Source organism: Salvelinus alpinus, chromosome 12 (genome assembly GCF_045679555.1).
Source record: "Salvelinus alpinus chromosome 12, SLU_Salpinus.1, whole genome shotgun sequence".
In the NCBI taxonomy this organism is placed as follows: Eukaryota; Metazoa; Chordata; class Actinopteri; order Salmoniformes; family Salmonidae; genus Salvelinus; species Salvelinus alpinus.
Genome location: NC_092097.1, coordinates 30796720 through 30823417, shown reverse-complemented (window position 1 = coordinate 30823417; position 26698 = coordinate 30796720). Strand labels below are relative to the sequence as shown.

At 42.4% G+C, this 26698-nt stretch overlaps 1 protein-coding gene across 6 annotated transcripts in view; it reads right to left on the bottom strand.

Moving 5' to 3' along the window:
* The window catches only part of LOC139535858 (disco-interacting protein 2 homolog B-A-like), a 70142-nt gene that overhangs the window by 30567 nt on the left and 12877 nt on the right, over nt 1-26698 (bottom strand). For all 6 annotated transcript variants that reach the window (XR_011667208.1, XM_071335707.1, XM_071335709.1 and 3 more), the window contains exon 2: nt 3983-4054. Coding sequence is in view for 5 of the 6 variants with exons in the window: in XM_071335707.1 (XP_071191808.1) it covers nt 3983-4054 (72 nt within the window). In the remaining variant the exon portion in view is untranslated. The remainder of the gene's footprint in view (nt 1-3982; nt 4055-26698) is intronic.

Genomic DNA, 26698 nt, shown 5'->3' with positions numbered 1-26698 from the left:
TTAGAGTTATTTATGCAACTGTAGTTGTGATTAGGGTTGCAAAGGGTCGGAAACTTTCCGGTAAATTTCAGGGATTTTCACGGAAATTTTCCATGGGAAGTTAAGCCCGGGAATTTGGGGAATTTTGCTTAAATTCATAAAAAAAGTTAGCTTATGACAGTGAAACTTTTTTGTGGGATACACATAAGGCAATTCTAGGTCTTGTGGCATATTTTGGTTAATCTATCCCCAATTCAATGCATGCACAGTGCATTCTTCCATCACATGTTCAGCTGATTCTCAAGATCTTGCACACTAATGAGATGCTATTGAGTCCACACTACTACACTGTCTGAGCCAAGGACTACATGCTTTCTGGTAAGTTTTGATTACAATACTGGGTGGGGTGAATATATTTTATATGACATAGATGATTTTTTGTTAACTTGTAAATAGTAGCCTACAGCAAAGTATGTTTAAATCCTTTCTAACTTAACAATTTCTGCTAGTTAGATACCATGTGGGTTTTCGCTTGCTTGAGCCTGCTAACTGAGGAGTGTTTATTCACCTGTGTCCATATATATCTAATTTTAAAACATTTATCTTACAATGGAGTTGTTTAAACTGCTTAACTCTTTATCTGTACATGGAATTATATTTGTTGTTTTTTTACTCATTCTTTTCCTAATCTTTACAGGAAAATGCCACGGGCACTATCTGATGTGTGGAGACATTTCACTGCAGCTAATGTAGAAGGAAAAGCTGTGTATATTTGCAAATACTGTGCCAAATCATATGTGAAGAATGCAACAAAGATGCAGAAATATCTGGCCAAGTGCATAAAGTTCCCTCAGCACTCACAACCTCTGAGAAAAGTCCCTCTACTTCTATTCGAGGTGAAAATGATGAATCAGACACCTTATCGATAGCAACAGCTCATGGTCCTTATGAAAGTTTTTTTGACTCAATGGAGGAAAGTAGTCAGAGAAATGCTGATGAATGTCTTGCTCGAGCTGTGTATGCAACAACCACCTCTGATGCTCACAGGCAATGTGTATTGAAAGAGATTTCTGAATGTTCTTCGCCCAGCATACACCCCTCCAACCAGACATGCTTTATCTACTAATTTGCTGGATGCAGAGTTCAACAAGAGTTCAGGTGAAAGTCAAGCAAATCATAGAGAAAGCAGACTGTATTGCAATCATCTATGATGGGTGGTGGGTGGTTGAATGTTCGTGGGCAAGGAATAATTAACAACATCATCTCCACCCCTCAACCAGTATTCTACAAGAGCCCAGACACAAGGGACAACAGACATACCGGTCTCTACATTGCAGATGAGCTGAAGGCAGTCATCAACGACCTTGGACCACAGAAGATATTTGCACTGGTGACAGACAATGCTGTGAACAGGAAGGCTGCTTGGTCTAAAGTGGAGGAGTCCTACCCTCACATCACACCCATTGGCTGTGCTACTCATGCATTGAATCATTGCACTGAAAACAATGGATACACTATACAAGAGAGCCAAGGAAATTGTTAGGTATATGAAGGGTCATCAAGTTATAGCAGCAATCTACCTCACAAAGCAAAGTGAGAAGAGTAAGGGCACCACATTGAAGCTGCCCAGTAACACCCGATGGGGTTGTGTTGTCATCATGTTTGACAGTCTCCTGGAGGAGAAGGAGTCTCTCCAAGAAATGGCCATATCACAGTCTGCCGATATGGACAGCCCCATCAAGAGGATCCTCCTGGATGATGTATTTTGGGAGAGAGTTGTAAGCAGCCTGAAACTCCTGAAACCTATAGCAGTAGCCATTGCACGGATTGAGGGAGACAATGCCATCCTGTCTGATGTTCAGACTCTGCTTGCAGATGTAAGAGAAGAAATCCGTACTGCCCTGCCCACTTCACTGTTGATAAAAAAAAAAACATTAATAAGTGTGAAGAAGTCTGCCTGAAGCCCATAAAAGCCGCAGCGTACATGTTGGACACCAAGTATGCTGGCAAGAGCATCCTGTCTAGGGCAGAGATGAACAACGCCTGTGGTCTCATCACTACCGTGTCTCGCCACTTTGGCCTGGATGAGGGAAAGGTTCTTGGCAGTCTGGCGAAGTACACTTCCAAGCAAGGGCTTTGGGATGGAGATGCAATATGGCAGTCGTGCCAACATATCTCATCAGCCACCTGGTGGAAGGGACTTTGTGGATCTGAGGCACTTTCCCCTGTTGCCTCCATCATCCTCCAAATCCCAACAACATCAGCCGCCTCAGAGCGCAACTGGTCCTTGTTTGGGAACATACACACCAAAGCACGCAACAGGCTGACCAATACAAGGGTTGAAAAATTGGTGGACATTCGTGCTAATTTGAGGCTTTTTGAGCCTAACAACGAGCCAACCTCAACAAGGTGGGAAAGTGACAGTGAAGATGAGGCCTCAGAGTCTGATGTTCAAGAGGTGGACATTGAGGAGGTCCAGGAAGAAGACATGGAAGCCTGAGAGGAAGACCACCAAAGGTTTAGTTTCTAGACTATCATTTTACAGATTTTACGTTTTTGGGAGATGTGATGGATCATTGGGGATCATTCAATATTCCCTTTCTTTTGTTGTTCAGTGAAATCCTCCCATGTGAAGAGTCAACTTATTTAATTAAAGTTCAATTCATAACTAAATTGTTTTCTACATTTCTATTGTAAGGATTTAATAATTTGCAATTATGTCTACTTATGATAAGGTAAAAGGTTTATGTTTCTGTCTCCATATGACATGGTAAATATATCCAATGCAAAAAAACATCTACATTTAAATGGTATTAATATTAATTCCCATATATTCCCGTTAATTCCCATATATTCCAGTTAATTCCCACGGAAAGTTTCCACCTCTTAATTATCCCCAAAATGTGCAACCCTAAAAAATGTGCAACCCTGTTGTGATACAAATGTTGGGCTATATGTTTTGATTTTGAATACATTCTAAGTCTGCATGATGCGACTCTAATGATGATTTGAAAAAGGTGGCATGAAAGGCATGAGCTCTGCTTTGTTTTTTTGCACAGGCTGTACACACTTCATCAGTCTCTCATTCACAGTTTGAACGGGAACTTCAAATCAAATCAAATGTTATTGGTCACATACACATATTTAGCAGATGCTATTGCGGGTAGCAGATGCTATTGCGGGTCAGATGTTATGTGACGAAGTCAGTTAGTGATGCTATGTTACATCACAAGATAAAAAGAGTATTGCACACTCTCAAAAATAAATAATCCTATAACCTGATACAATCTTACAAAATGTCATTAGGTTCTACATGTGCTTTTACAACATACAATATTTTCATAAAATGTATAAAGATCTTTACAAAAGGGTTCCATCTAACCATAACAGAATATTATTTTCCTTTATTTAACTAGATGAGTCAGTTATGAACAAATTCTTATTTACAATGACGGCCTACCCCGGCCAAACCCGGACGAAGCTTGGCCAATTGTGCGCCGCCCTATGGGTCTCCCAATCACAGCCGGGTGTGATACAGCCTGGATTCAAACCAGGGACTGTAGTGACACCTCTTTCACTGAGATGCAGTGCCTTAGACCGCTGAGCCACTCAGGAGCCCTATGTCATCAAGACATTGTAAACAAGGGAGCAGCTTTAGTCATTTCCGAGAATAGCTGATATTTGCATACAATCATTAGTGGGCTAAAGAGGGAAGTGGTGTCTGGCTGTCAGGAGAGGATAATGGTCTTTCTCTGAACTGGACTGGAGGAAAGTCTGGAAAGACTGGGGGTACCACTAAGAGGGAGCAGTGAGCACCAAACAGCTATGATTATGAACATCATGATGATTTTTGTAAATAAACTAAAACCAAACAAAAAGAGTAGTTGGATATGGAAGGTATGTTCTCATAGGCCTAAGTGTCACGGATCAAATTCTATAAGTAGGAAAAGGGAAAAGAGGGGAGATGTTGTATCCAGGATAAGAGTTTCTTAATGTTTCTTACCTGGTGTTTGCATGAAGAAGGGAAGCAGAAGTTTAGTCTTTTTCTTCTCATATCCCTTCTGAGTGATATCACCTGAGAAAGAAGAGAGTGATGTTTACTATTGTGTTCAAACAATCACAACATGCAACACACACACACACACACACACACAATACTAGTTCCACAGACAGTACACATACATACAGTTCCTTCAGAAAGAATTCACAGCCCTTGACTTATTCCACATTTTGTGGTGTTACATAGTGTAATTAAAATGAATGGCATTGGAAAACCTCCCTGGTATTTGTCGTTGAATTTGTGCTTGAAATTCACTACTCGACTGAGGGACCTTACAGATAATTGTATGTGTGGGGTACAGAGATGAGGTAGTCATTAACAAATAATGTTAAACACCATTTTTTAAATTATATTTCACCTTTATTTAACCAGGTAGGCTAGTTGAGAACAAGTTCTCATTTGCAACTGTGACCTGGACAAGATAAAACAAAGCAGTTCGACACATACAACAACACAGAGTTATAAATGGAATAAACAAACATCCATCAATAATACAGTAGAAAAATCTATATACAGCATGTGCAAATGAGGTAGGATAAGAGAGGTAAGGCAATAAATAGGCCATAGTGGCGAAGTAATTACAATATAGCAATTAAACACTGGAATGGTAGGATGTGAAGAAGATGAATGTGCAAGTTGAGATACTGGGGTGCAAAGAAGCTAGATACATAAATAAATAAATAAAGTATGGGGATGCGGTAGATTGGATGTGCTATTTACAAATGGGCTATGTACAGGTGCAGTGATCTGTGAGCTGCTCTGACAGCTGGTGCTTAAAGCTAGTGAGGGAGGGGAGAATCTCCAGCTTCAGAGATTTTTGCAGTTCGTTCCAGTCATTGGCAGCAGAGAACTGGAAGAATTGGCTTTGGGGGTGACCAGTGAGATATACCTGCTGGAGCGCGTGCTACGGGTGGGTGCTGCTATGGTGACCATTGAGCTGAGATAAGGCGGGGCTTTACCTAGCAGAGACTTGTAGATGACCTGGAGCCAGTGGGTTTGGCGACGAGTATGAAGCGAGGGCCAGCCAACGAGATCATACAGGTCACAGTGGTGGGTAGTATATGGGGCTTTGGTGACAAAACGGATGGCACTGCATCCAATTTGTTGAGTAGAGTGTTGGATGCTATTTTGTAAATGACATCGCCGAAGTCGAGGATCGGTAGGATGGTCAGTTTTACGAGGGTATGTTTGGCAGCATGAGTGAAGGATGCTTTGTAGCGAAATAGGAAGCCGATTCTAGATGTAATTTTGGATTGGAGATGTTTAACTTGTTATGGGGCAGCATTTTCACGTTTGGATGAAAAGCGTGCCCAGAGTAAACTGCCTGCTACTTAGTCCCAGTTGCTAATATATGCATATCATTAGTATATGTGGATAGAAAACACTCTGAAAACTGTTTGAATGATGTCTGTGAGTATAACAGAACTCATATGGCAGGCAAAAACCTGAGAAAAAATCCAACCAGGAAGTGGGAAATCTGAGGTTGATCGTTTTTCAACTCATTCCCTATTGAGGATACAGTGGGATATGGGTCATGTTACACTTCCTAACGCTTCCACTAGATGTCAACAGTCTTTAGAACCTTGTCTGGTGCTTCTACTGTGAAGTGGGGCCGAATGAGAGGGGAATGAGTCAGAGGTCTGTCAGAATGCTTTGAGCTCGTGACACTCGTTCACGTGAGAGCGAGCTCTGTTCCATAGCTTTTCTACAGACAAAGGAATTCTCCGGTTGGAACATTATTGAAGAATTATGTTAAAAACATCCTAAAGATTGATTCTATACTTCGTTTGACATGTTTCTACGGACTGTAATATGGCTTTTCGACTGAACTTTTGCCTGGACCTGCCCGCGCGTCGTGAGTTTAGATTGTGTACTGAACGCGCAAACAACAAGGAGGAATTTGGACATAAATGATGGACTTTATGGAACAAATCAAACATTTATTGTGGAACTGGGATTCCTGGGAGTGCATTCTGACGAAGATCATCAAAGGTAAGTGAATATTTATAATGCTATTTCTGACTTATGTTGACTCCAACATGGCGGATATCTTCCTGGGTTGTGTTGGTCTCTGAGCGCCGTACTCAGATTATTGCATGGTTTGTTTTTTCCATAAAGTTTTTTTGAAATCTGACACAGCGGTTGCATTAAGGAGAAGTATAACTTTAAATCTGTGAATAACACTTGTATCTTTTATTAATGTTTATTATGAGTATTTCTGTGATTTGACGTGGCTCTGTGCAAATTCACGGGATGTTTTGGAGGCAAAGCCAAATGTAAACTGAGGTTTTGGGACATAAATATGAACTTGATCGAACAAAACATACATGTATTGTGTAACATGTTGTCCCGTGAGTGTTATCTGATGAAGAATATCAAAGGTTAGTGATTAATTTTATCAATATTTCTGCTTTTTGTGACTCCTCTCTTTGGTTGGAAAATCGCTGTATGCTTTCTGTGACTAGTTGCTGACCTAACATAATGATATGTTCTGCTTTCGCCGAAAAGCCTTTTTGAAATCGGACACTGTGGTTGGATTAACGAGAATTGTATCTTTAAAATGGTATCTAATACTTGTATGTGTGAGAAAGTTGAATTATGAGATTTCTGTTGATTGAATTTGGCGCTCTGCAATTTCATTGGCTGTTGGCGAGGGGTTCCCCAGTCCTAGACAGGTTAATGTGAGTCTGGAAGGAGAATTTACAGTCTAACCAGACACCTAGGTATTTGTAGTTTTCCACATATTCTAAGTCAGAACCGTCCAGAGTAGTGATGCTGGACGGGCGGGCAGGTGCGGGCAGCAATCGGTTGAAGAGCATGCATTTAGTTTTACTTGCATTTAAGAGCAGTTGGAGGCCACAGAAGGAGAGTTGTATGGCATTGAAGCTCATCTGGAGGTTAGTTAACACAGTGTTCAAAGAAGGGCCAGAGGTATACAGAATGGTGTCGTTTGCGTAGAGGTGGATCAAAGAATCATTAGCAGCGAGAGCGACATCATTGATGTATACAGAGAAGAGAGTCGGCCTGAGAATTGAACCCTGTGGCACCCCCATAGAGACTGCCAGAGGTCCGGACAACAGGCCCTCCGATTTTACATACTGAACTCTATCAGAGAAGTAGTTGGTGAACCAAGCGAGGCAATCATTTGAGAAACCAAGGATGTTGAGTCTGCCAATAAGAATGTTGTGATTGACAGAGTCGAAAGCCTTAGCCAGGTCAATGAATACGGCTGCAAAGTAATGTCTCTTATCGATGGCAGTTATGATGTCGTTTAGGACCTTGAGCGTGGCTGAGGTGCACCCATGACCAGCTCTGAAACCAGATTGCACAGCGGAGAAGGTACGGTGAGATTCAATATGGTCGGTAATCTGTTTGTTAACTTGGCTTTCAAAGACCTTAGAAAGGCAGGGTAGAATAGATATAGGTCTGTAGCAGTTTGGGTCAAGAGTGTCCCCCCCTTTGAAGAGGGGGATGACCGCAGCTGCTTTCCGATCTTTGGGAATCTCAGACGACACGAAAGAGAGGTTGAACAGGCTAGTAATAGGGGTTGCAATAATTTCAGCAGATAATTTTAGAAAGAGAGGGTCCAGATTGTCTAGCCCGGCAGATTTGTAGGGGTCCAGATTATTGCACACAGTGAGTCCATACAACGTATTATCTGACTTGTTAAGCACATTTTTACTCCTGAACATATTTAGGCTTGCCATGACAAAGGGGTTAAAGACATTTCAGATATTCATTTTTGATTAATTTTCAAAACATAATTCCACTTTGACATTATGGGGTATTGTGTGTTTTTATCAATTTTATCAATTTAAAATTCTGGCTGTAACACAAGAAAAGGTGGAAAAATTCAAGGGGTGTGAATACTTTCTGAAGGCACTGTAGGTTACTATGTGCACCAAACCTACAGTGGACAAACAGACTCATTTGAACAAAAATGAGCGTTTCATGACACAATTGTAACCACTTCTTTCCAAACAACAGTGTGTTCTTTATTTAAAATGCAATTGCTACACTGGAGAAACTGTGTGTCGGCTATGTGATCATTTTGTTCATACTGTAGCGCACACACACACACACACACACACACACACACACACACACACACACACACACACACACACACACACACACACACACACACACACACACACACACACACACACACACACACACACACACACACACACACACACACACGCGCTTAGTGGTTGTCTTTTCCTGTCTGAATTCTTCACATCTCAAAATCTGTTTGGGAAAAATATATACAATATTTATACTTTAAGGCACTTTGATGGCAGTTCTTTTCCCACTTTTTTTTACCCCGACTCTTATTCTCTGTGGATTCCATAAAAATAATTCCAATTCAGATTTTATTATGTAAGAACATTTGTTCACCGTATTTTCAAATAGCACCTTACAAATCAGGCAAACCCATAAACCCTGGAATGGTGAAGGCAAACGGGGTAAGAAACATAATTGAACTGCCTGTAGTTGGATTCCCAATTCCCACATCAGACTTTAGCAACCCTGGTAATGACCCTCTATGCTCAACAAGGTGTGGTGTATTACCCATCTGTTCAAACACAGGCCTTTTATAAATCACTTCCATTTGAGAGAGAGGGGGGACAGAGATTAAGCAAATGAAAGGAGGAATGAAAAGGGGGAAAGGGAAGAACAACAGAGATGACCAGAAAACAGTGATAGATTAAAGTAGCTAGCTGCTAGTGATTAGCGGCAGTGGTCTGACGGAGAGAAGGACGGATGGAAAGACATGAGCTGGATGATGAGTGTTGGTGTCACTCCAGTGACAGGATGAGAGGAGGAAGTGGAGGGAGAGAGAGGACTAAATATGGAGACACATGGATGCCAATGTAGGATGGTATGAATCAGAGATATACACAGAGAGTGAGGGGGAGGACAGAAGAGGAGAAGAGAGGAGAGATAAGGGAGAGGAAGAAAATGGAGAAGGAGAAAGATTGAAGGGGATTTAGGGGAGGAAAGGATGGGTACACAGAGGTGGATGAATGTAGAGGTGGGGTGATGGCAGGTTATAGTGAACATGTCTATTGTGTCTCAGTAAGCGCTCTACTTTCTCGTTCTCTCTTTTTCTCACTCTCTCTCTCTCTCTCTTCCCTCTTGCCTGACTGAGTTCTCTGCCTGAGAATCTGGCCTTGAAGCAGAGCAGACTCTCTGCCAACTGCCTCCGTAGGCACTGCTGCCACACACACACACACTCTCCCACGCATACACAATCCATCTGGAGTGCATTCACCTCGTTATCCCCCCTGTTGAACACAGATGATAAATATGCCCTCCCTCAAGCCCTCTGTTCTACCTCCTCCCCCACCTCCCTCTCTCCCCCTGTGAACAGCTGTTGAACGAACCCCTGACCACCCTGCAGAGTCTGAGATAACATTTCAATAATGTTTCGATAAAGGCTGAGGGTTTCCGTTGTTTTACGGTTAGTTGAGATTACAATTCAATAACACTTCGATAAGGGCTGAGGGTTTAGTGTCTGACGGTTCACGTAATCTGAACGGGTGATCTCTTTATCTGAGGCCAGAAATGAGATTCCTTCTGGGTAGTATCATCTCGAAAGAGCTCTCAGCGGGCAGTGGACCTAAACCCAGATTACAGATTAGAAGCCTGGCTGAGGAAAAGGCAGGAAATGCCAAGGTGAGTTTTAGATGTTCCAGTGGTCTCCTTCTATAGGGACTCTAAAGGGATTACAGGGCTTCTCCCTGAACAGACACAGTCCATAATATACACATAGGGATTCAGTATACAAATACGTACTGTAGCCTACACAGAGACACAGTTCAATAGGTCTATTTTATTTAGATGCACATTGAAACAGAGTAAATTACCCAAATGTAGGTGTAACTGATGTGAAATGGCTAGCTAGTTTGCGGGGTGCGCGCTAATAGCATTTCAATCGGTGACGTCACTCGCTCTGAGACCTTGAAGTAGTTGTTCCCCTTGCTCTGCAAGGGCCGTGGCTTTTGTGGAGCAATGGGTAACGATGCTTCAAGGGTGGCTGTTGTCGATGTGTGCAGAGGGTCCCTGGTTCGAGCCCAGGTAGGGGCGAGGAGAGGGAAGGAAGCTATACTGTTACATAGGGATGCATCAACATGGACATTCTGGGACAGACAGTGGTACATGGTAACATGTTTCTACTTGATCACACAGCCAGTTCCTAAAGAAGAGCCAGCGTCACGGTTTCATTGTTTCCCCAGCAGCTAAAGCCACGTTGGTCTCGAGTCTCGAGTCCAGACAACACGACTGTTGAAGATTTAAGCTGGAATTCAACCAGAACTTCTAAATCAATATTGACCCAGTGTCTTTAAATCTAAACTACTTCTGTGAACACACACTTCTTATTCTGGAAGCATCTACCTGGTAGTAGGTTTTACAGTGGCCAAAACCATTCTGTGATTTTATTTGACCATAAAGAAAACAGTTTCTATATAAATACAGCAATGCAGGTTTGATTGACGTCTAAAGCTTGGATTGAATCGGTACAGATATCCATCCAGGACATGCTACTGTGCTTTTCAAACACACCTTAGACAGCGCAGTAAGATAAAACATTATCTGCAACGATTGAATTCCAGCCCAGGTCTGTTGGTTTGCCTGGTGTATGATATCCCAACAGCTGCTGGTACCATTCTGGTCTCTCTCTATAGACAACACGGGTGTTGATGAAGACTTATGCTTCTTCTGCCTGGAGGGGGGGATTAGATGTTTTATTCTAGGGGGGAGAGATCAAAGCATCTCCCCCTCCTCACCCATACGCCCCCTCTTCACTCCCCCCTTCCACACACGACACACACACTTGAATTGCATTGAGACTGTTCACTCTGTCTGCATAGCAATTAGCTAGCTCCCTCCTCTGTCTCTCTGTCTCTTCCTTTTCCCATTGTACTGTATCTCACTGTTTCACGGCAACACTGAGACATATCTAAACATATGCTGGTTGATAATATACACTTATGACACAGAAACATACACACACATGGAAAAAACAGGGAGAGAGGATGAGGACGGGGATTCCCAATCTATATCACTCACCATAATATACTGAACAAAAATATAAAGGCAACATGTAAAGTGTCGGTCCCATGTTTCATGAGCTGAAATAAAAGTTCCCAGAAATGTTCCATGCACACAAAAAAGCATATCTCTCTCAAATATGTTTACATCCCTGGTTGGTGAGCATTTCTCCTTTGCCAAAATAATCCATCCAATTGACAGGTGTGGCATATCAAGGAGCTGTGCTGGGGACAATAAAAGGCCACTCTAAAATGTGCAGTTTGTCACCCAACACAATGCCACAGATGGCTCAAGTTTTGAGGGATTTCTGTCTGTAGTAAAGCCCTTTTGTGGGGAAAAACTCATTCTGATTGGCTGGGCCTGCGCCCCTGCCCGGCGATGTGAAATCCATAGATTAGGGCCTAATGAATTTATTTAAATTGACATTTCCTTCCATGAACTGTAACACAGTAAAATCTTTTAAATTATTGCATGTTGAATATATATTTTTGTTCAGTAAACTACATCCATTTGTTTTGAGTTTTGTTGGAAGAGAAGGATTGAGGTCTTGTAAACATTTAATTATAAATAGCATACCCATGTAGACACTAGACAACACTTTCACTGTATATTGACAACACACCCACATATACAGAACTTCCATACAATTTCCTTTACAACTTAACTAGATCTAATAACATCAATGTACTATAAAGAGAGAGGAAGAATGTGCGATACAAAAGCAAGTATACCGGAAATCATGTCACAACAGACAGAGGCTTGATCTCACTGATATGACCGCAGACAAGTAATGATGAGTAGGAACCTGGACACAAGATGACATACAGTGCCTTTGGAAAGTATTCGGACCCCTTGACTTTTTCCACATTTTGTTACGTGACAGCCTCATACTAACATATATTAAATTGTTTTTCCCCCCCTCTTCAACCTACACAAAATACCCCATAATGACAAAGCAAAAAAACAGGTTATTAGAAATTTTAGCAAATTTATAATAAAATTTAAAAAAGCTAATATCACATTTACATAAGTATTCAGACCCTTTACTCAGTACTTTGTATAAGCACCTTTGGAAGAGATTGCAGCCGAGTCTTCTTGGGTGTTCTGCTATAAGATTGGCACACCTGTATTTGGGGAGTTTCTGCCATTCTTCTCTGCAGATCCTCTCAAGCTCTGTCAGGTTGGATGGGGAGTGTTGCTGCACAGCTATTTTCAGGTCTCTCCAGATCTGTTCGATCGGGTTCATGTCCGGGCTCTGGCTGGGCCACTTAAGGACATTCAGAGACTTGTCACGAAGCCACTCCTGCGTTGTCTTGGCTGTGTGCTTAGGGTCGTTGCCCTGTTGGAAGGTAAACCTTCGTCCCAGTTTGAGGTCCGGAGAGCTCTGGAGCAGGTTTTCATCAAGGATCTCTCTGTACTTTGCTCCATTCATCTTTTGCATCAATCCTGACTAGTCTCCCAGTCCCTGCCGCTGAAAAACATCCCCACAGCATGATGCTACTACCACCATGCTTCACCGTACCGATGGTGCCAGGTTTCCTCGAGATGTAACGCTTGGTTTTCAGGCCAATCTTGGATTCATCAGAGCACAGATTCTTGTTTTCATGGTCTGAGAGTCTTTAGGGGCCTTTTGGCAAACTCCAAGCGGGCTGTCATGGGCTGTCATGTGCCCAGGAGTGGCTTTACTGAGGAGTGGCTTCCGTCTGGCCACTCTACCATAAATTGGTGGAGTGCTGCAGAGATGGTTGTCCTTCTGGAAGGTTCTTCCATCTCCACAGAGGAACCCTGGAGCGGCCATCGGGTTCTTGGTCACCTCCCTGACCAAGGTCCTTCTCCCTCGATTGCTCAGTTTGGCCGGGCGGCCAGCTCTAGGAAGAGTCTTGGTGGTTCCAAACTTCTTCTGCTTAAGAATGATGGAGGAAACTGTGTTCTTGGGGACCTTCAATACAGCAGACACTTCTTGCTACCCTTCCCCAGATCTGTGCCTTGACCAAATCCTGTCTCGGAACTCCACGAACAATTCCTTCGACCTCATATGGACGGTCTTTGTAGGTGAACGGATGATCTCCGCATGTGTGGTTCCCACCGTGAAGAATGGAGGAGGTGGTGTGATGGTGTGGGGGTGCTTTGCTGGTGACACTGTCTGTGATTTATTTAGAATTCAAGGCACACTTAACCAGCATGGCTACCACAGCATTCTGCAGCGATATGCCATCCCATCTCGTGCTTAGTGGGACTATCATTTGTTTTTCAACAAGAAAATGACCCAACACACACCTCCAGGCTGTGTAAGGGCTATTTGACCAAGAAGGAGAGTGATGGAGTGCTGCATCATATGACCTGGCCTCCACAATCACCCGACCTCAACTCAATTGAGATGGTTTGGGATGAGTTGGACCGCAGAGTGAAGGAAAAACAGCCAACAAGTGCTTAGCATATGTGGGAACTTGGAAAAGCATTCCAGGTGAAGCTGGTTGAGAGAATGCCAAGAGTGTGCAAAGCTGTCATCAAGGCATAGGGTGGCTACTTTGAAGAATCTCAAATATAAAATATATCTTGATATGTTTAACACTTTTTTGGTTACTACATGATTCCATATGCGTTATGTCATAGCTTTGATGTCTTCACTATTATTATACAGTGTAGAAAATAGTAAAACATAAAGAAAAACCCTTGAATGAGTAGGTATGTCCAAACTTTTGACTGGTACTGTATGTAAATAAGGTACAGTTGAAGTCGGAAGTTTACATACACCTTAGCCAAATACATTTAAACGCAGTGTTTCACAATTCCTGACATTTAATCGTAGTAAAAATTCCCTGTCTTAGGTCAGTTAGGATCACCATTTTATTTTAAGAATGTGAAATGTCAGAATAATAGTAGAGAGAATGATTTATTTCAGCTTTAATTTCTTTCATCACATTCCCAGTGGGTCAGAAGTTTACATACACTCAATTAGTATTTGGTAGCATTGCTTTAAATTGTTTAACTTGGGTCAAACGTTTCGGGTAGCCTTCCACAAACTTCCCACAGTAAGTTGGGTGAATTTTGGCCCATTCCTCCTGACAGAGCTGGTGTAACTGAGTCAGGTTTGTAGACATCCTTGCTCGCACACGTTTTTTTCAGTTCTGCCCACAAATGTTCTATAGGATTGAGGTGAGGGCTTTGTGATGGCCACTCCAATACCTTGACTTTGTTGTCCTTAGGCCATTTTGCCACAACTTTGGAAGTATGCTTTAACTTTCTGACTGATGTCTTGAGATGTTGCTTCAATATATCCACATGATTTTCTTACCTCATGATGCCATCTATTTTGTGAAGTGCACCAGTCCCTCCTGCAGCAAAGCACCCCCACAACATGATACTGTCACCCCCGTGCTTCACGGTTGGGATGGTGTTCTTCGGCTTGCAAGCGTCCCCATTTTTCCTCCAGACATAATGATGGTCATTATTGCCAAACAGTTCTATTTTTGTTTCATCAGACCAGAGGACTTTTCTGCAAAAAGTAAGATATTGTCCCCACGTGCAATGGCAAACCTTAGTCTGGCTTTTTTATGTCGATTTTGGGGCAGTGGCTTCTTCCTTGCTGAGCGGCCATTCAGGTAATGTCGATATAGGACTCTGTTTACTGTGGATATAGATACTTTTTTACCTGTTTCCTCCAGCATCTTCACAAGCTCCTTTGCTGTTGTTCTGGGATTGATTTGCACTTTTCAAACAAGTATGTTCATCTTTAGAAGACAGAACGCGTCTCCTTCCTGAGCGGTATGACGGCTACGTGGTCCCATGGTGTTTATACTTCCGTACTATTGTTTGTACAGATGAACGTGGTACCTTCAGGCATTTGGAAATTGCTCCCAAAGATGAAGCAGACTTGTGGAGGTGTACAATTTTTTTTCTGAGGTCTTGGCTGATTTCTTTTGATTTTCCCATGTCAAGCAAAGAGGCACAGAGTTTGAAGGTAGTCCTTGAAATACATCCACAGGTACACCTCCAATTGACTCAAATGATGTCAATTAGCCTATCAGAAGCTTCTAAAGCCATGACATCATTTTCTGGAATTGTCCAAGCTGTTTAAAGGCACAGTCAACTTAGTGTATGTAAACTTCTGACCCACTGGGATTGTGATACAGTGAATTGTAAGTGAAATAATCTGTCTGTAAACAATTGTTGGAAAAATTACTTGTGTCATGCACAAAGTAGATGTCCTAACTGACTTGCCAAAACTATAGTTTGTTAACAAGAAATTTGTGGAGTGGTTGAAAAACGAGTTTTAATGACTCCAACCTAAATGTATGTAAAACTTCCGACTTCAACTGTAACTGTTTTTTATTTTTAATATATTTGCAAAAAAGTCTAAAAACCTGTTTTCGCTTCATCATTATGGGGTATTGTGTGTAGATTGCTGTGGAAAAAGCCAAAGGGTCTGAATACTTTTCGAAGCCACTGTATGGTCCTCCCACTCCCCCTCCACAGCACCCTACATGCACTGACGTGTGATCTGTGTAGTGATGGGAAGAAAAAAATCTATACAGTTACATATTATTTTTGACGATATATCGTATCGTTTTGTCAATATCGGAATATAATTTTTGCGCTAGTTGGCTGAACCTGCATCAAAACCTGCATCCAGTATTTGTCCTTCACAGCTTGTACTACATCTTCTTTTTAAATAGGGAGCCAATTTTTTTTCCAGCATATTATTTCCATGACTGATCAAAACTAGTTTTCTGATGGCTCTCTCTTGTCCTTCTGCAGCAGACATATGGTGAGCAATATGTTTGGAACATCGAATCGCAATAAAATCACAATATTGAATCGCAATATAGAATGGTAATAGATATCGTATCGGCACCTAAGTATCGTGAAAATATTGTATTGTGAGGTCTCTTGCAATTCCCAGCCCTTGTTTTGTGTGTGTATGTGTTCCACCACGCTATCTAAGGCTGATGGACACACTCCATAAGGTGATTAAAGAGAGCATGTTCAAGATTACGATGTTTCATATAGTTCCAAGACGTAATAACTTTTAGGGTATCTTTCACCTGGATTAGGCTATAGTTGGTGGGCTAACTGTTTGGTATGTTGCACAACATCTGGTGGTGGGTCTGGGAGAGCTAAGGGAACATGTGTAGATCACAGCCAAACAGCCCTTCCCAAGGAGCCAGCATGTTTCTATCTGTGTAACAAACATCCTAGTAAAACCTCCCCTAGGGTTTCCCCTACCAGCAGCCAACCAGCCCACTCCTGCCAAAAGATTCCCCCCCTCAACACACACGCACACACACAGTATCGCCACCCATCTGTCTCACTAACTTACAGCTTCCCAGTGACAGCGTGTAGTTAGGCTAGCCTGTTTAGCAAGAACTTACTCCACTTTTCTAACTCAAACAAAACCCTGTTTTCAAGGAACTGTTAGCAGTTGAAGTTACTCTTCAATAACACAGCAAATCAGGGGGAGAAAAATAGGTTTATTCAAAGAGGACAAATCATAGATGTTATGTTGAGAGGTAGATTCATTCTCCCCTGTTCTCAGTGATTCTCTCCCCAGAACAAAGTGACAGGATGTAATTTATAACCCAACCATAGCCTATGGTTGACCAATTAGAATACCTTGCAATAAAACTGGGCCAATGGCCAAATAACAAGTATCCTGTTTCAGGCTCAATGTATAGACAAATTCCTCCCATGTCTCTGACCCATTGATCATTAATTCCCTATTACAGAAAAAACATTATCTCCATTGATCATTAATTCCCTATTACAGAAAAAACATTATTTCCATTGATTGTTAATTCACTCTTGACCTTTAGTCCTCTGCGTTGTGTATTTATCTTCGAAATATTCGTACAGAACCAACCAACCACATCCCTACTGATCCTTCCTACCCTGTTCTATTCACCTCTACTCTGCCAAAAGATACCCCACACACATCACCCTCCACTGAGCCAACCACACCTCTGTCTGACCTCCTGCTCCTCAACCCTCTCTCCCAACAGGCCTGTCTGTCTGTCTGTCCTGACCCCTAGCCTGCTATGACTCACTCTCAACTGTGTTTTAAAGATTTATTTTCCTCTCTCTCCCCTTACACACACTGGTTTCCTGTCTCTGAGGATGATGTCATGTTCTCCAGTGCTCAATCTTCTGTCCTTTGACATCGTTTCCTGTAGAGCTGTGAGAGCAGCCCTAACACAAGCACGCACACACACACACACACACACACACACACACACACACACACACACACACACACACACACACACACACACACACACACACACACACACACACACACACACACACACACACACACACACACACACACAACCTCAGAAGCAAAGTACTCATTGACAAAACACTACCCTCAGCAACAAAGAATCCTGAGCAAACACACAAAGACACACAAACAGCAATGCTTGACTCTCTGTTTTGATTCACCACTCCTTTTTCCATTGGGTTTCTGTCTCTAGAGGAAGTGCTGCCCTCAGTAACAGCAGCAGGGTGTGTCCACACAGGTAAAGACAGGTGACTCATGTTACACACTAATGACACACTGCTCCTGGGTGGGGAAAAAACATTCACACACGCACACACACTGTCGGGAGTTCATGAACAAAGAAATGGTTTCATGCTGCCATTGACCTAACAGCAAGACAGTGTATACAGGGAAGCGGGAGCAGACTGACACTGCAGTAAAAAAGGTGAATTACCCCCTCTCCCCCTCCTTCCTCCCCCTCCACTCCTCCTCCTCTCTCCCTCCCTCCCTCTCTCCCTCTCTCCCTCAGTCAGTGGAAGACAACAGTGGTAGGCGAGGCCCAACTGACTCATAGCACCTGTGTTACAGAGGCTCCTGTCCTGCTCCTCTTACTTCAATACCTTATCACAATGACAGGCTGACACACTACACTACACCCACCCCGGTGCTCTGCTCTGTCATCACAAACACACTCACACACACACTCCAAGCCCAACGAACATCCTTCACAGACGATATTACACACACGCACATGCACGCACACACACATATACACAGGCACACACACACACTACATACTGTTATTACTCATGCTTTTAAAACACAACCCACTAATGACTGGTTTTGGACAGGATGTCCAAAATAACTACCCTGTTACATCCTTAGGGAACCTGGGAGTGTGTCTTTTTCCTCCTCCCTCCCTCCTTCCCTCCCTTGCCTACATGGCTCAAATGCATAGCAATGGGTGTGTGGAGTAGATAGAGAGTCTCCTTACTTCAGGCCTTTCCTGATCCAGATGCCGTTTTAGCTCTGTATTTCATAATAGTTTAGGTTGAGTTTGAGGGTGAGAAGAGCTCTTACGAGAACCCTTTCTCTCCCTGCTGTGATCATCATATGCTTCTTCTATAATAATAGATGTAAAAGCTTAGCAGCCCATTGGATTGTGTTACTGTGGTTTTGGCTGATAATGGGGCACATGGGCGTTGTAATCTTCTGAGTGTTTAAGCTTTCCAATAAAAACATACACATCCAAGATAGGGGGGGGGGGGTCCACCGTGTCCATGGCAACACTGCAACCGTGGTGTCCAAGCCTCCCACCAACCCTTTTTCACCCCCGAGTGTTAGTGTGTGTGTGGTATGGGGTGATCATCAGTGTCCACACCTCAGGCAAGACTGTCTGACTATCATCGCCAATGGGCCAAGCCAGTGTGTGTCTGTCTGGGGAGGAGGGGGAGACAGGTCTCTTCATCCAAATATGTATCTATTTTTTATTATATGGGCCATACATGCAGCATTCTTCATGCCATGCACTGTATGAGACTGCTAATGCTAAGTCATGCTATAGGCCTACAACACTAAACTAATGCCATGTAGGCCTACAATTCACACTGTCAAGTACTGAAAAGACTGTATACTGTAAAGACTAATGGTGCGATACAAACATTAGCTAATGCTAACAGGCACAGTAGGCTTATTGATATGTGAGTCTAATGGATCTGCAGACTCACTCAGTGTACTGCGGCAGAATCCACTCAGCTCTGTTCAATAATTCAGAGTGCACCACAGTGACCTGGGCCCATGGCTAACGCTAACACTAACACTACTCTCTTATCTCTCTCTTTAATGGAAATATATCAGACAGCCACAGGAGGAGGACAAGATAATACATTGTAATACTGTAGTAATAAGTTAGTAGTAGGGCTAGTTAGTAAATTCGTAATAACGTATTCACAACATAACATCTACCATATGAAGTATAGCTAGTAGCATGGGAAGGGTCTGTCTGTGGGGCAAACAATGGTTGAGGTTGACCCTAAACTTGAATGTAGGCCTAGATTAGGATCAGGACTCTGAACTTGACAGTATACCTCCCTCTTGTCTTGACAGTGGATTGTAGGTTTGAGTCTAGTGTGAAAATGGAGACTGGAGTGGAGGAGCCAGTCTGTGTCAAATCAAATTGTATTTGTCACATGCACCGAATACAACAGGTTTAGACTTTACAGTGAAATGCTTATTTACGAGCCCTTTCCCATCAATGCAGAGTTAAAAAGTAAAATAAAAAAAGGAAATAGTAACACAATAAAATAACAATAACAAGGCGATATACAAAGAGTACAAGTACCGAGTCAATGTGCAGGGGTACAAGGTAGTTGAGGTAATATGTACATGTAGGAAGGGGTAAAAGTGACTAGGCAATCAGGATAGATAATAAACAGAGTAGCAGCAGCGTATGTGAAGAGTGTGAAAGAGTGTGGAAGTGTGTCTATGTGTGAGTGTCGTCAATATCCACGTGTGTGTGTTTTGTGTGTGTGAGTGTATGCAGTGTGTGAATGTGTCCAGTGAGTGTGCATACAGCCAGTGCAAGAGAGTCACTGCAAAAAAAGAGGGTCAAGCGGTGATGCAACCAGTCAAGATGCTCTCAATGGTGCAGTTGTAGAACTTTAGAATATTTTCAGCCTCCTGTGGGGGAAGAGGCATTGTTGTGCCCTCCTACAACTGTGTTGGTGTATTTGGACCATGATAGGTCCTAAGTGACGTGGACACCGAGGAACTTGAAGCTCTCAACCCGCTCCACTACAGCCCTGTCGATGTGAATGGGGGCGTGCTCGGCCCTCTGTTTCCTGTAGTCAGCTCTTTTGTCTTGCTGACGTTGAGGATGTGTGTGTGTGTGTGTGTGTGTGTGTGTGTGTGTGTGTGTGTGTGTGTGTGTGTGTGTGTGTGTGTGTGCATGCATAGCAATGGAGAAAACGAAGCAGCTGCATCCCCACTTTCGAAATAGGGGTGCAAACGTATGTTTTTGCACTCCCACTTTTTTACCAGAAAAATATCATCATCCATTAGGTATATAGTCATTTTCAAGGGTTAGTAATGTTTTGAAGTAGTCTGTATTAAAATAGATATGTTAATTTTATATAATATATAATAATTAACAGATTGCATTGTGCACCCCATCCCCTCAAGATGAATGGTTTTTCCCACTGGAAAGTTTTGCTTCCCAAACCAAGCCATGCAGTTCTTCTGCCGACTGAAGTCAGCTTGCAGGAGCCTGGCCCGCCACAAGGAGTTGCTAGAGCACGATGGGACAAGGAAATCCCGGCCGGCCAAACACTCCCCTAACCCGGACGATGCTGGACCAATTGTGCGCAGCCTCATGGGTCTCCTGGTCATTGCCGGCTGTGACACAGCCTGGGATCGAACCCGGGTCTGTAGTGTCGCCTCAAGTACTGCGATGCAGTGCCTTAGACCACTGCGCCACTCGGGAGGCCGAGCTGCAGTTTTTGGAATAATTGCATCCAGTATATTTACCACTTGTTTTACTTTGCGAACCGCTAGTGCCATTTAGAATTGGTTAGCCTAGAGCTAGTCTATTACCCCCTAAACATAGACAGGTTCCACACACTGAAAATATGCATCAGCATTAATTTGATAAAGACAAAGAGCATATTTTCATTAGAATCATTAAGCATAGGCCTACTCACCAAACAGATGGTGTGGCCGTAATTCATCCCCATGCAGTGTTCAATGTGGAATTGTTTATCCATATAGAAAATTCCAAAGAACAGGCAGAATAAACTCCATAATGACAAAGTGAAAACATGTTTTTAGAAATGTTTGCTAATTTATTGAAAATTAAATAAATAAATATCTCATTAACATAAGTATTCAAAACCCAGAGTCAATACTTTGTAGAAACACATTTGGCAGCTATTACAGGTGTGAATCTTTCTGGGTAAGTCTCTAAAAGCTTTCCACACCTGGATTGTGTAACATTTGACCATTATTATTCTCAAAATTGTTCAAGCTCTGTCAAGTTGGTTGTTGATTATTGCTAGACAAGTCTTTTCAAATCTTGCCATAGATTTTCAAGTAGATTTAAGTCAAAACTGTAACTTGAACACTCAGGAACATTCAGTGTCGTCTTGGTAAGCAACCACTGTAGATTTGGCCTTATGTTTTAAATTATTGTCCTGCTGAAAGGTGAATTAATCTCCCAGTGTCTGGTGGAAAGCAGATTGAACTAGGTTTTCCTCTTGGATTTTGCCTATGCTTAGCGTTTCTTTTTTATCCTGAAAAACTCCCCAGTCCTTAACTATTACAAGCTTACCCATAACATGATGCAGCCACCACTATGCTTGAAAATATGGAGAGAGGTAAACAGTAATGTGTTGTATTGGATTTGCCCCAAAGATAACACTTTGTATTCAGGACAAAAAAGTTAATTGCTTTGCCTTGTTGCAAATAGGATGCAAGTTTTGAAATATATTTATTTTGTACAGTCTTCCTACTTTTCACTCTGTCAATTACGTTAGTATTGTGTCGTAACTACAATGTTGATGATCCATCCTCAGTTTTTTCCTTTCACAACCATTAAACTCTGTAACTTTTTTTAAGTCACCATTGACCTCATGGCGAAATCCCTGAGCGGTTTCCTTCCTCTCCGGCAACTGAGTTAGGAAGGACGCCTGTATCTTTGTAGTGACTGAGTGTATTGATACACCATTCAAGGTGTAATTAATAACTTCACCATGCTCAAAGGGATATTCAATGTCTGTTCTTTATTTATTTATACCCATCTACCAATAGGTGCCCTTCTTTGTGAGGTATTGGAAAACATCAGTGGTCTTTATGGGCTGAATCTGTGTTGGAAATTCACTGCTTGACTGACCTTCCAGATAATTGTATGTGTGGGGTATAGAGATGAGGTAGTGAATTGTTAAGCAAATTTTTACTCCTGAACTTATTTAGGCTTGCATTAACAAAGGGATTGAATACTTATTGAATCAAGACATTTCAGCTTTTCATTAAAAAAAAAGCTCTGACAAAGGCCGTGAGGCCGATACCTAAAGCTTATTAAAGAGCAGTGATACTATCAAGAGCAGTGTGTGGGTTTCTTCTTTTCTCTCAGCTTTTCATTTTTAATCAAATTGGAAAACATTTCTAAAAACGTGTTTCCTCTTTGACATTATGGGGTATTGTGTGTCTCAATTTAATCCATTTTAAATTCAGGCTGTAACACAACACAATTTGGAAAAAGTCAAGGGGTGTGAATACTTTCTGAAGGCACTGTAGGTGCGTATTGACTGTAATAAGGGCTCGGGAAATAAGAGGGACTTCTCTGCTAAATGAACAAAACAAGGCTGTGCCACTGCACATCCATAGGCTTCTACAAGCATGCGCCACTGCTGAGGTTACTGCTTTTCTAAAGATCGTGTTTACCGATATAATATAACCAGTTCATATTACGGTTTCAATAAATCTATCTTAAATGGCACTTGTTTTTTTATTGACTGGATATACATTGAGTATACAAGACATTAAGAACACCTCTTTCCATGACATAGACTGACCATGTGAATCCATGGGAAACCGTGATCCATTACTGCTGCTAATTGTTAAATCCACCTCAATCAGTGTAGACGAAGGGGAGAAGACAAATAAATGAAGGATTTTTAAACCTTGAGACATGGATTGTGTATGTGTGCCATTCTGAGGGTGAACGGGCAAGACAAAAAATGTAAGTGCCTTTGAACAGGGTGTGGTAGTAGGTGCCAGGCGCGCCGGTTTGTGTCAAGAACTAAAACGCTGCTGGGTTTCACACTCACCGGTTTCCTGTGGGTATCAAGAATGGTCACCACCCAAAGGATATCCAGCCAACTTAACACAACTGTGGGAAGCGTTGGATTCAACATAGACCAGCATCCCTGTGAAACGCTTTTGACACCTTGTCCTGACAAATTGAGGCTGTTCTGAAGGCAAAAGAAAGGGGGTGCAACTCAATATTAGGAAGGTGCTCCTAATGTTTGGTATACTCAGTGTATATGGGGAGTTAGGATTTGTTCTCTGTAATGGTTATGATAAATTAGGCATTGTTACGCTCTATTAGCATATAGATAAATGCAAACATATTTTTTTCTGGACATGCGTCCTGAAAATAGATGTTTGTTTTCATCCGAATACTCGAGTTCAATGTAAACCTACAATTTTTTTTTTGTGTTTTGTTGATATGTATTCCCCCTGTAAAGAAAGTGTAGAATTGCAGGAAATGGTTTTAAAAATGTTTATTTAAATTTGTTTGCACCCCACTTTCAGACAAAGTCAGGTGCCCATGTGCATGTGTGTGCATGCGAGCGTGTGTATGCAATTCAACTAGAGAGCCTGCCTCACCCCTGTGGGCTTCCATAGACACATCTGAATTATTCACTCTCCTTACAGCCACAGAGCAAAAGCCTAGCACCCCGGGGAGGCCTGGGAACCATAGGAAACTACTCAGACACCCCACTAAGAGTGTGTGTGTGTGTGTATTTTTGTGTGTGCAGGCACACACACATCATTTGTGGCCTACTGTATTCACACACCAGAACAAAGAGATAAATAGTGTGTGTGTGTGTGTTTTATAGTGTTTCTGGGAGCGTGAGATGCATGCTATTAAGTAACAGAAATGCTTAATTTCCAAAACAGAGAACTCCTCTGGACATTTCAAACAGTTTTTCCACAATAGGTACCACACACTGAGTGTAGAGCTGTCCTTCCTTCTCCATTTGGTGTTTTTTGGCCTTTATATATGGCTGGAGATCAGTCCACAGCTCCTGTCACAGTTAATGAGCGTTTCAATGGATAGGCTAAAGCAGCTTCCTGCAGTGTGTGTCTGTTGCCAACACACTGTGAGGGCATTGACGCGGAAGCTACATTTACATTACATTACATTCCACCGACGAGAGAGAGAGAGAGAGAGAGAGAGATGGATAGTGAAGGAGAGAGAGATGGATAGTGAAGGAGAGAGAGCGAGAGAGAGAGATGGATAGTGAAGGAGAGAGAGATGGATAGTGAAGGAGAGAGAGAGAGAGAGATGGATAGTGAAGGAGAGAGAGAGAGATGGATAGTGAAGGAGAGAGATGGATAGTGAAGGAGAGAGAGATGGATAGTGATAGATAGATAGATAGATAGATAGATAGATAGATAGATAAAATAGAGAGGTAGATAGATAAAATAGAGAGGTAGATGGAGAGAAAAAGAAAGAGAAAAAGAAAGAGAAAAAAAGAGAGAGAAAATGGGAGAGAGAAAAAGAGAGAGATCCCCAGCAGCAGTGCTGTCTCACTGTGACTCAGAGGGCTAAATGAGCCAGGCGTGTTGCCTCTTGATGCTCTGTGACCTAGATTGGGAGACTCAGGCACAGAGTGAGTAATCTCTCTCCTCTCCTCTCCTCTCCTCTCCTCTCCTCTCCTCTCCTCTCCTCTCCTCTCCTCTCCTCTCCTCTCCTCTCCTCTCCATTCAATGGGCTTTATTGGCATGGGAAACATATGTTAACATTGCCAAAGCAAGTGAGGTAGATATATACAAAAGTGAAATAAACAATACATTTTAACAGTAAACATTACACTCACAGAGGTTTCAAAAGAATAAAGACATTACAAATGTCATATTATGTTTATATACAGTGTTGTAACAATGTACAAATGGTTGAAGTACAAAAGGGAAAATAAATAAGCATTTTTTGGGGGTTGTATTTACAATGGTGTTTGTACTTCACTGGTTGACCTTTTCTTATGGCAACAGGTCACAAATCTTGCTGCAGTGATGGCACACTGTGGTATTTCACCCAGTAGATATGAGAGATTATCAAAATCGGATTTGTTTTCGAATTCTTTGTGGATCTGTGTAATCTGAGGGAAATATGTGTCTCTAATATGGTCATACATTGGGCAGGAGGTTAGAAAGTGCAGCTCAGTTTCCACCTCATTTTGAGGGCAGTGTGCACATAGCCTGTCTTCTCTTGATAGCCAGGTCTGCCTACATCAACCTTTCTTAATAGCAAGGCTATGCTCACTGAGTTTGTACATAGTCATAGATTTCCTTAAATTTGGGTCTTTCCCTCTCTCTCCCGCTCTCCACTCAGCATGGAACAGGCTGCTGTGCTGAAAAACCTGCCTCTCCTCCCACAGCAACACAGACAGAACACATACAAACACATATACAGATGACTGGACAAACACACACTAGACACTAGAGTCCACACTGGGACAGAGACAGGGCCCAGAGCAAAGCCAAAGGGGAGTCATATCCACTCAGCTCTTATCAGAGCATTATACCACTTACACCATACTATAATACTAGTATACACACAGGCCTTGGAGACCAGGCAAGGGGACACCAAAACCAGGCAAAGGGGCACACATTGTCTGTGTGTGTGTGCGCACGCACACACACAGTTAATTTGAGAAGCTTAGAAACACACAAAGGATTGTGGTTGAGTGTTCTAAATTCCAGCCGAGCTCCCAGCTACCATGGCTTTGATCCTCTCAATGGCTCCCATTGTGTCCACAGTCACCGGGGTTAGAGCTAGGTGGAGGAGAACTTAACACACACACACACAATGCACCACCACTATGGACACACACAATGCACCGAATGTACTGATGCTAAAATATGCTGATGGTGCATATTTCCTGTATTTGTTGCCATGGCAGTCCTGTCTTTGGCACAGAGTGACAACAATGGGCTGATTATTAGAAATGTAAAGGATATGCATGAGAAACATTAAGAAGACTGCTACTACTCCATACAATGTAGTATTACTGACAATCCAATGAAATTGATTATGATGTGTTTTGGTGCATAATACTGATAAAGTACTCCCCAAAACATAGATAATAGAGAATAGGCTATGTGCTTACAGTACCAGCTTTGACATGAGAGGGGCAGACTGTTGGATGTTCAGTAGAGTGTCATCCTCCCTTCACTGCTGTGACAGAGATGAGTGATGGCCACACTGGGGTTGTCGAGTTTCTATTGAGTCACTGTGCTGCTGAAGTCTTAACTGACTCTAGTTAACCACTAAAGCTACAGTTATACTACAACCACCAGCAGCCTGATGGAACTACAAACATGGCCACTCTGGTCCGGCCATCTGATCATGGCTCAGTGTGGTCGGAGTAATGAGACAGCATTCTCTCTGTGGTGAATCAATCAATGGATGTTGTGCTGCTGGAGCTCAAAATGGAGCCTGTGCGAGTGTCAGTGGACTAGCTGAGGACTACAAGGCTGAAGGGAAGGAGTAAACACCTCATACTGGAGGCAGAACACAACAGTTCCAGGTTATTTCAACACTCATCATTCAAAGTACTACA